We start from the raw sequence: 11,002 nt of genomic DNA, 5'->3' as shown, positions 1-11,002 counted from the left end.
TTGACACATAAAGACTTTTAAGGTTCTGTTTGCATTTCAGAGCCACCCAGGTGTCTTTTGTGGAGCTGTAGTGTACTTGATGCCGAGTTGAAGAGGTGTCATATTTGGAGGTACTTAAGCATGTGCTGTTTTTGTTGTCGGTTCAAAGCCACCTACTTCAATCAAGCAAGTCTTATTAGGTAGAGCTGGAGTTGCCAGGACACCTGTAGATCATTACGGAGCTGATACGTCAAAAATCTGCTTTGAATCATTTTAAACATAGCTGCTGCAAGTTGCGCCGCTCTTACATCTCACGAGTTTTGAACAGTTTGAAAAGAACACAATCACACATTTTAAACAAGAAATAACAAAACTATTGTGTTATGAAAAATGTGACACGATGTGAACCTATTGGATGCCTTTAGACACAAAGAAAGCATCTGTCAATCAATGAGATGTTGGATTAGAGACAGACTACAGCACTTAAACCACATAATGCAATGTTTTCAGAGCCCAAAATATGCATATTTAAACTGTTAAACATTTTTTTAAAAAGCAGGTAAATTATATTAAAAGTAATTTTTTACCTCAAGTTCACTGCATTGAACTATACATCAGTGTGAAACTGATACATTTCTGGTCAATGTGGTGGAAATGTAACTACTTTGAGTGGTCAGAATGACTAATGATGCTTTATAAATTCAATCCATTTACTATTGCATAAATGAAGTATGAACTGGACTTATTTAATAGAAATACATAGAATTTCTGCATGTTCACTTCTTAGCAAAAGCACAACAATGATATATTGAGCACTTCTTTAATTTGACCACATTTGTGACACTTAATCAAAATGACTTGACAGAATAAATAAAAAAAACATGTTTTGGTGCTTCAACCATGGATGTGCTTACAGAGCTTTGAATGGTTCAGCAGGTGGGCTCATAAAAATAACACCTTGAATACAGTAAAGCTCCTTCAAGAATAAAACACAGGCTCATCATCTGGAGTAAAAGTAAGAAGATGTACTCTTCTATCTGAATGCTGTCATGTTACATCTCCAAGCTATTGGATTTCAGAGAACATTTATGTTGACTTCCCCCTCATCATGGGAAAAATCATCATTTATATTATCATGAATTCAAATTCAAACTCCCATTTTGCCCTGTTTGTTTTTTTATTGACAGCCAAATTCAGCATTGCAGACATACCAACATCAAACTTTATCAGCTTTGTCCTTGGCATATTTGCACTAACTTTTCCTTTCATCCCTTTTCTACATATTGATTGATTTCGATCATAGAAATAAATGTGCTTATTGTGAGTCACAAGGCTGAACAAAACAGAACAGGTAAAGTCATAAACATTATATTCTGTTCCAGTTAAGCTGTTTCCTGTTTTAATGTTGCAATTCACCTGAAATGCACTGGTGAGGAGACTGGAAATCAATCAGTTGATCTATCAATGCCAAAAAGTGCAACAGGTGTCACAGAACAGGGAGAAGCACCTGACGACTGTTTTCGTTAGATAAAAAAGCCATCCCAGCAAGGCAGACAGGAGCTTAGAACATGAGATCAATGGAGCATATTTAAAAGACATTAGAGAGCAGTCCTACTGTCACAGTTCTGTGATAAAGCACAGGAATCTAGCCTTCAAGCATACAGCACCACTTTTCCCTATGAATGTGATCCTCCGGTGGCTATCCTCCTTTGCTTAATCTCTCCATGTCTAGATGAAAGATGGAGAAAGGCCAGCGATGTCTAAGCCAGGATTTGGTTTGTCCTACCCAACGCCGGGTCTCTCCCCGGCGACCCGAGGGACATCAACGGGGTGAGGACGAAGGAGAATGGATGGCTGCTGGCTCCAGAGTCCCTCATTCACTCTCTAACTTGCTCACATTAAAGAGAGCTCTAATCACTGCAGGGACTTGGCCAATGATGTGCTTATCAAACGGCATATTTCAAAAAGGCATCTTAAAAGGCCCGAGGGCGAAGAGGCAATAAGAGCACATTTGTATGTGGATGAAAGGGAAAAGTGTAGACAGACCTTGCATCAGAATACAGCGGGGGGAGATCATTAGCATCACTAGCAAAATATGCAGAGAGAAGGAGAGAGTGAGGTGGCGCTGGGATGGAGTTGTTGGGCTGTGGGAGAAAGAACAGTTCCCTTCGCTGTTCTTTTTTTTTTTTTCTGTTATACAAAGTTCCCAAAAAGAATATGAGAACAAATACATTTTTGAACAAAGGATGGTCTCTTGAAGTGGAAGCCCACTGGGGTGCGTGAGGTGGTTCCACTGTGGGTTACAACAGAGTGAAGCCACAAACGCATCTCCTCTGACTCTCCGCTGACAGAACACACCCAGCACGTGAGCTTTGAAATGTGAGGAAGAGCCTCGAATCAAACACGAAGCTGCACAATCCCACCGTTCATTCAGTGGCTGCACATCTCTCTAGCATTCTGGTTATGGACTCTAACAAATCCAGGCCACAGGCCCCCCCTCTGTGTGACAAACTGGTTAAAATATTGTCTCCTAACAGTGGAAAAAAAGGGCTGAGAGAAGCATTGTTTGTGGTTTCTATGTAGAGACTTTCCAAAAGTGTGGCAATATGAGAAAGTTTTGATTTAAAATGTGCTGAGTGGCTCTTTATTTGCTGCCAGACACCAAAATGATGCTGCAAACGATAAGAGGACGTGTCAGATTTCAGCAGTTTAAGCCACACAAGAAGTCTTGAGAATTCCCCTCCAAAAACAGAAAAAAAAAGGAATAAGCTTCTGTCGTGTTTTAAACATTGACATGATTTATCTGAGCGCAAAAATGATTTGTGTTTGTGTGAGACAAACTGTTTTTTTTATGTGCTCATTTGCAAACATTTATAAAAGAGCATGAGAAGCACTGAGCTCACAACGAACTGAGGTAATGTGTTTTTTATCTTTTGCTGCATCGTTTTGAATATGTTTTTGTTGTGTTTCTTGTTCTGTTACCAGAACCTTTTTACAAACGCATGTGGACTAGATATATTATCCTTACTCATCTACACTGTTCACAATCAAATAATTTTCAGCAAAAAGTTCCAACTTTCAAATGAGAAAGTTCTTTAAAAAGAATTACAAAAAAGGTGGGAACTTTTGACAAATATTTTTTCTATTCTAACTTACATATTTTGCGTGTTTCGGTTTGTGTGTAATGCGTGTAAAAAAACAACTAAAATTTAATTAGTAGAATAAGCTCATATTTTAAAAAAAAATCCCAAATTTTATTTAAGTGTTAGAAAATAAATGTTTTTAATTGAATCCTTGTTACTATAGTTGCTGTAATCTATGAATCATTTAAAAAATGAATACTTTATTTTTGAAGGTTGTAAGACTTTCTCGGAACCTTGAATGAATAATGCAGGACATCCTGTTTCTTTGGGGAATAAATAAAATGTGACACAGAGGTTTATTACTTTTAGCCGCAGGTCAGTAGGCTGGATGAGGACTCATATTTATGCAGGATGCTCAGAGAAGAAATAAAGTCTCCTGAGCTCAATGTTACACAAATGCAGTAAAAAGTGGCATTTTGGGTTCACCAAGTCTCCATTTGCCTTTTGTTTTGTTTTATTTTGTTTTTTTCTCTGAGAGGAATGTCAGAGTCTTTGCAGTTCTATTGCTTAACTCCACTGAGACATTAAAATGCTTCCCTTTTTTCAGTCAGGGCATTATTAGAGCTTTTCTTTGGGTTTGGCATGAAATACAGGTTGAATGTGGAAAAGCACCACTCTTAAGTATGGTGGAGGATCTGTGATGCTCTGGTCCTCTGAACCTTGTTGGTGTGTAAATTATTTAGCTTTTGTCAGTGAGCTAAAATGTGTATTTTTACACTTCCTTTAATTAAGCAGGCTGATGACTAAATAAATATGGCCTAATAATGTGTTTAGGTTTGAGCTATGAGGTTTGTTTGTTGGCTGTTTCAGTGCCCTCAAAATCCTGTGGAATCTGCGACAAAATCGCAAGAGAAAACCCAGGATTCTGGATAAGGAAAGTTTGTGTTCAGAATGAAAGATGAGGCAGTGATTATGTTTTAAACAATTATTTCTTAACCTGATTTTTTTCCCCCATTGAAAAAATGTTGTAGATGGTTTTTAGTGTGGAATTATACCACATCATTCTTCGTATAAAATAAAGACAAATGCATCAGAATACCCAAATACAATGACCAGACACTTCTATAACGTAGGAACATTCAGGGTTAAGTTCATGACATTTCCAGACTTAAAACAAAGAAGGACGAAAACTGATATATCTGGAAAAAAAATTCACGTAGTTATGCTGCTGTACATCAGCATCAGTGCATCCTACAGTTGTAGCTGCAGTGAACTGATGCCAGGCAAACACACACAGGCGCATGCACAGATTTGAACACAGCTCATCAGACTCAGTTTGGAAATTCAGGATCAAGAGACCAATTATCTTAATTATTCTCCTTTTCCCTCCATCACTCTCGTCTGCATGTTTTCCCGCTTTCTATTTTAGCTGTGTTTGCATTTGTGGGTGTTTGGGTTTGTGCATTTCACAACACAAAATTACTCCAAAGCTCACAGAAAAGCAACTTTACGTCTACACCAGCTTAAAAAAAAAAAAAAAAAAAACTATCAGCAAAAGAAATCCAGCTGTCTTAATTCCACAGCCAAACATGAAGCAAGACTCTTTTTGCCTTGGGAACATTGTGGTCGTTAAATAACGATGGTGCAATGAAGCTGGAAACCCAAAAGAAGCTAAGTTTAGAGCTCCAGGGCCGGCCTGCCTCCACTGCTCCCATGAAATGGTTAACACCACAAACCTGCACAGAAATTAACCAGTCAAGTTCTGCAGCTCGCTTGCTAAGAGCTGACAGCGTCTCGTCTGCCGTTTGCGGAGAAGAGGGGCAATTATTGTGTGATGGATTTCACCTGTGCCCGGTGAAAATAACTCGCTGCGCTGTCTCAGGACAGTGAAATATCCATACCGGAAAATCATTCTTCTGTCACCCCACAGAGCCAAAGATATTGTCATCTTTGCTCAAAGATCAAATCACTGAAGGTATGCTTCCCCAGCAGTGAGGATTTTAAATGTCTAATAAAACAGAAATATATATAAATTCAGTCTCTTCAAAAAAAAAGTTAAATCTAGTTCAAAGTTATTTATCTTGAGAGTTTGGAGGCATCAAAGCAATGGACTTGTGTTATCATTATATGACTTAGTTTGTATTTATAGAGATGAAGATGATTTTTATGGTTTAAATCCCCTGATTATAATCAAACAGAGTCTGATGAGAAAATATGATTTTACTCGCATGATGATTTTATGATTTAGTGTGATGTGCAAAGCAGCCTGAAGTCTCACAAAACAGAGCAGTCAAACGATAAAGTAGGAAAAGAACTCTTCATATATATTCATATTTTTATTTATTTATATTTCATTTCTGGAAGGATATCTTGTACACCAAATATCCCATTGGCAGTTAAGCGCATTCAATGTGTTTAGAAGCCAGAAACAGTCACTTGTTTTAACAAACACAAATACAAAATAAAGATAACCACAAAATAATGAACTGCATGTATATAACATACAAAAGAATCCCATGCCTACTCAGTAGGTAACTTCAACATTCCAGCTCTTGAAGATGTGGATATTTACACTTACAAAAATATACTTTATAATTTTTTTATCTTTTTTTTTTTTTGTTTTCTTTTTTGCTTACATTCTGATAAAATGAAGCGGTGCCCTCATAGCGCGTCCCTTTTTCTTCCTCCCTCTGAGTGCGTACATTCTGTAACAAAAATATTCCCTCAACCCTTAAGGCGAGATGCAGTGCATCCACTCTCGCGCTCAGCCGAGTCGCAACATCTGCAAGGCTTCACGAAAGGCACCGAATAACAGGAGCGTTTGTCTTGTTTAGGTTTTTTTTTTTTTTCCAACATTTTTTTTTTTGTTTTTTCCATTTCTCTGTTTTTCAATATAACCAAGCGATATGTCACATGTGAGAAAGAGATAGTACCAGTGGATGATATTTACAACAGAAACTAACATCACTCTTACTCATGCTCGAATACTTAAGTGCTTCTTTTTTTTTTAATCTCAAACAATGTCAAAACATATCACAGCATCATCACTACATAATAGAGAAAGTATGTAGAAAATATGGCCCTGCTCACTTCAAATAATACAATGCAAATATGCAAATAATTGTTCACATCAGTGGTACCGAGGAATGATAAAAACCAAACATGGCACATGTACAATATACATATATGATAGCTTATGTATATCATTCAATGTCTTTTGTATAAATGTCTCAAGGACAAACGTGCCTGAGGAATCTGTCTGTCTCTTGGTGTGGGATTTATTTTTTGTTTTGTTTTGTCGGTCTGTGATGGAACAGACCCGCCAGAGCCGTTTTCTATCTGTCTCAGGAGTCCTATATGCATTTGAAGTGCTGCATTTGTTTTACAGAGACAGTATGAAAAAAAATCCTTTTACATGTTACGCTGTCCTTGCCCAGTCCTTGACATGTGTCTCTTTTCTTTCTTTCAGGCAAATCTCAAGATTCACCTGCACTGCACCCGGTAGCGAAAAAAAGTGCTTTTAGGAGGAGGGGAAACTAAGTCCTTTTGATGCTGATTTCTTTCCCCTCTAAAATGGAAACCTTGCAGAAGGAGAAGTGCGTTGAGAGTACAAAAAAAAAAAGTTTTTCTGTCTGCTCCTCTCTTAGCAGATCTCGATTGTCCTTGGGGAAAGAGTGGTCTGCATGTCTGAAAGAGGGGTGGGCACTGGGGAGCTGTAGATGTTGGATGCAACTGAAGAAGGGAAGGAGTTGGCGATTTGAGACTGGAAGGTGGTGGACATCGACGCCGACGGATAGGTGGTGGCGATGGAAGGAGAGGGATAGGAAGTGTGGACGGGAGAGGAGTAGCAGGAGGTGACTGGAGACGGGTAAGAAGACACTGGAGAAGGATAGGAAGTGATGGGAGATGGGTAACTGGAGGCGGGCGAGGCAGAAGATGCTGGAGCCGATGTTACTACAGCAGCTCCAGCCTTCTCTGCCTTCTTGTCCTTCTGCCTCAGGTGGATTTTTGTGTGCCTCTTCCTCTCGTCGCTGCGGGCAAACTTGCGTCCACAGATCTCACAGGCAAAGGGCTTCTCCCCTGTGTGGGTGCGGATGTGTGTTGTCAAGTGGTCGCTGCGGCTGAAGTTTCTCATGCAGATGCGGCACTGGAAGGGTTTCTGACCGGTGTGGATGCGGATGTGACGTGTCAGCTCATCAGACCGCGAGAAGCGACGATCGCAGGTTTCCACAGGACAAGCGTAGGGCCTTTCGTGTGGCGGCGTCTTGCTTGGTCGTGTGGGGTACTTGCGCATGCGGCTGGGCTTTATCAGCTGGGACTGGTAGATGTTTTTTAAGTCCTGGGAACCAGTCTGAGTGGCAAAGGCCTTGATGGTGGACAGAGGAGTAAGCGATGGCTGGTTTGACTGACTCTGGAAGGGCTTTTGGTCTGGGGGCACCAGGCTGATCTCTCCCTGCTGCTGGGGGAAGAGGTAGTCAGGAATCATGGGCACAGGGAAGCTTGTGCTGCAGGTCTTGCCGTTGGGATATGCAGGGGGTGGGTACTGCACTGATCCAGCTGAGCTGGCGAACCCCTGACTCTGGTCTGGAAAGATGTCAGAGTTGGGGCTGGAGTATGTTGGGGCAGCTGAGTAGATGGGATTGGGCTCGCTGTGGTGGATTGAGGTGTTGAGGCTGGAACTTTGCGATGAGGAGGAGGTTGAGGAGGAAGAAGTGGAGGACGGGATGGTTGATGAGGAGGATGAAGAGGTCTGTGACGAAGCTGAGGAAGAGCTGGAGGTGGGAGCGACGTTGCTCATTAAGCCGGTGAACAGGCCCAGGATGGGCTCCGCCCAGAGGCTGTTGCTGCATGTGGTGGCGGGTTCAAGGGTGAAGCGGCCGGTGTAGGATATGGGAGGCAGCCTCTGGGTGGGGTATGTTTGCTCCACAACTGGCTTCTCGCAGGTGTAGTTGATATCAGATAGCGTATCTGCAGAAAGCACAAGAAATGAGAGACATTAGTCAAACTATCAATATGTAAAAAACAAAAAAACAAAAAAAAAAAAAACAAGGGTACTGCTGCCAGAAAGGTGGGCAGCATGTCACCCCTCTCCTCTGTGATAGGTCAGTGAGAAACACTCCGCAAGCAAACTCTTCACCCTCAACTCCAAAACTGTCTTTATATCTTAGAAAGCAGCTTTGCAGGCTTCCTGAGGTGACATTTTCCTCTATGAACAATTTCTCAATCTTCCTTTCATTTTCTGCTTTCCTGTGTGTTGCACAAGCACACACAGAAACACACAGATTCCTAAAGACCATCAGAGCCAAAGGCAATTGATTACCCAAAGCTACAGCTCAGCTGGTTTTAGTAATGTAATTTGGAGCAGAAGGAGCATCTAAGGCATGTGGTGACAGAACAACATTTTTGCTATTTTGGGGCAAGCTGTGTGAAGCTATATTTCAATTGCATTTATGTTTAGCTAAGTTTTGTAAGGTTTCATACAAGCATCTAAAATTGCCACTTTTAAGTTTGCAAAACCACAACTCTTGACATTTAACAGCTTGTTGAATATCAAAATGTAGCAATGAATCTAAGTTTAAATTAAATGTTGTTTTTTTTGTAGATTAGCAAATATAATCTAAACTTTAATCCAGCAGTGAGTAACAGAAGCTGAAGAAGATCTTGTCTTACCTCCAGAAAGATGATCGTACGGCTCCCCTGGCTCCCCGGAGCCAAAGCCTGCACCCTCGGGTGCGGAGGCAGTGAGGAAGGGTGTCCCCGCAGAGCTGAGCATCATCACCTCCTCCAGTTTGGGGTAGTTATCCATGGGGGAGTGAGGGAAGCTCAGAGGCTCTGAGATCTGCAGGGCAGGGAGGATCATCTCGGTCTTGGCTGCAGCCATCCTCTGCTGGTGCTGAGGCTGCGCTGGTGGCTGCTGCGGAGTCGCTGAATGTGTGCTGGCAGAGCGGTGCCTCGCAGGTGGAGGGGATCACTTAGCCCAACACTTCAGCTGATGCAGTGGAAGACCTTGTTTTCAGCTTTCCTCCGTAGCTCTTCTTCTCCCGTTGCTGTTCTTCTTTTCCTCTCAGAAGTGAGAAAAATCCACTCGTCTTTTCAGCAAGAAGAATCTAACCAGTCCTCTCATTCCCTAAGATTAATCAAAAATGATCAACTGATCAATCTTGATTTTTTTTTTTTCTTTTTGCTGTGAATTAGGTTACCTATCCAATCAGGTTCTGACCGCCTCGGACTGGTTGTTGTTTTGACTTTTTTTTTGTTTTACTTTTGCAGTGATGTTTCTCAGGCAGAGACTTCTATGTATCTCTGTTCTAACAGTTGCTCATGTGTGGCTCTCAGAGCTCTCTCTATGAGCTTCGAGGTTTCCCCGCTCTTATATACACTCCTGTCGTGACGTAGATGTCCATATTTGGAAGAGAGGAAGCCCATATTTAGGCATTGCAGTGGAGAACACACACCGGCCTGAGGGACAGCAGAGGAGCGACTTTATATTAAGCGCTTGCAGATAATTTGCGAAGACAACGGCGCTCACCCCTCCCTCTCTGGTCCCGAATCAATGCGTCTTCATAACCGAGCGGCTCGGGCTGACAAGCGGCGTAATTCTCGCTCTCCCCCGGTCCTTCGATAGAACTGATTCGGATTTCCCATCTGTGCAGCGAGCTGCTGGCTGCTCCCGGAACCCTCTGCACCGCCGTGCCTTATAAGGTCGTGACTACATAAGGACCTATTCCGGTGGGTTTCCATTTCCCATGTCCTTATTTGGAGCTTCCTGAGGCAACGCCGATCGCTTTTTGGCAGAGAACGAGACCGACGTGCAAATCATGTCCAGCGTTCACAATAACTAATGCTGGCAGCGGAACTCGACTTGTCTGTGTAAAAAAAAAAAAAAACATATATGCTCGGACTCAACCGAAGAGCTTGTATGTGAAAACTTGAAATCTAACACAGAGTTATTTACATTGTGGAATTTTAATGAGTTTTAAAGCAGCCTTCAAAGTCAGCCCGACACAAATGTCTGTATCAACGCATTTATTTCTAATTACCGTTTCAAACTAAATATCGACATGATTTATAACTATGTGTATATTAAACATATAATATGTGTATATACGCAATGCTTCAGATATACAATATTGTGCAAACTCTGCTGCAAACTTCCTCTAAATTAACTTTCCGTCTCCCTCGCCTGTGCCATTGATTTATGGGCGCGCAGATAGCCGGATGCTGACGAGGTGCGGGGCGATCCGTCTAATTGAGGGGTGTCCCCCCTCTGCTCAATATTCACGGGATCTCTCTGCCACTCAGCGGCCTAATGGGCCGCATTAACAACGCAGCGCGCAGCTGCGAGGACGCCTGCGGGATACCGATGTTCCCCCGGCTGCTCCAGCTTCGCCCCGGCGCGCCAGCTCCGCTCGGTGCGGCGCTGACGAGAAATCAATGTGTTTCCCTCGGCTGCTGACTGGATCTATACGAGAGCGGCCTCATTGGGAAACATCGTGGGCTGGAGGCTGTGAGGTGGCCCGAGAGGGAGAGAAAGAGAGAGAGAGAGAGAGAGAGCGAGAGAGAGGCGCTGAGAGATGCTGCTGTTGCGTTATGAAGCTGGTCAGACCCCATGGTCTTAAAATGTAACGCGATTAGGGCTTAAGTTGTAAACTGTCATGCTTCATTTATTAGTCTTGCAGCAACAAGATAAAAAGGAAAATGAGGGAAGATGTCTGATAATACACTAATTAGCCATGTACTGCGTTATTCGGGTAACGCATGGTAGCTTTGTGGTCTTTACATCGCATTCCCATTTCTTATTCAGCCTGTGGCAAATCTGCATGTTACTCCCATTAGACTGATAGCTAAATGTTGTTATATTTTACAAATGACCTGTGAAACTCACTCCTTCACAAAACCCAAGCATTCTGAATAGTAAGATGGGTAATGTTCTTTCTTCA

The 11,002-nt window shown here is 42.1% G+C and overlaps 1 protein-coding gene across 3 annotated transcripts; it reads right to left on the bottom strand.

Annotated features, from left to right (window-relative positions):
• Window positions 1-5,385: 5,385 nt before the first annotated feature.
• On the bottom strand, window positions 5,386-9,648 carry egr1 (early growth response 1). Of its 3 annotated transcripts, none has more exons than XM_017307238.1 (3): window positions 9,037-9,648; window positions 8,733-9,005; window positions 5,386-8,030 (listed from the first exon to the last, which is right to left on the bottom strand). In XM_017307238.1, the coding sequence occupies exons 2-3, from the start codon at window positions 8,941-8,943 to the stop codon at window positions 6,706-6,708; spliced, it is 1,536 nt and encodes a 511-aa protein (XP_017162727.1). In that variant the 5' UTR covers window positions 8,944-9,005; window positions 9,037-9,648; the 3' UTR covers window positions 5,386-6,705. The 3 variants fall into 3 exon arrangements, with proteins under 3 accessions (XP_017162727.1, XP_008418311.1, XP_008418310.1); XM_008420089.2 differs by having other exon boundaries at window positions 8,733-9,008; window positions 9,040-9,648; XM_008420088.2 differs by having other exon boundaries at window positions 8,733-9,648.
• Between the last annotated feature and the right edge of the window lie 1,354 nt (window positions 9,649-11,002).

This window comes from Poecilia reticulata, linkage group LG10 (assembly GCF_000633615.1).
Source record: "Poecilia reticulata strain Guanapo linkage group LG10, Guppy_female_1.0+MT, whole genome shotgun sequence".
In the NCBI taxonomy this organism is placed as follows: Eukaryota; Metazoa; Chordata; class Actinopteri; order Cyprinodontiformes; family Poeciliidae; genus Poecilia; species Poecilia reticulata.
Note: the sequence above shows the minus strand (reverse complement) of the source record. Positions and strands in the feature narration are given on the sequence as shown.

What these genes read in the sequence shown, in the direction of transcription:
- egr1 (XM_008420088.2), bottom strand. Translation starts at nt 8,943, where the DNA reads ATGGCTGCAGCCAAGACCGAGATGATCCTCCCTGCCCTGCAGATCTCA. An exon ending in GTACGATCATCTTTCTGGAG is followed by an intron (nt 8,031 to 8,732) that starts GTAAGACAAGAT and finishes TGCTTTCTGCAG; the next exon opens with ATACGCTATCTGATATCAAC.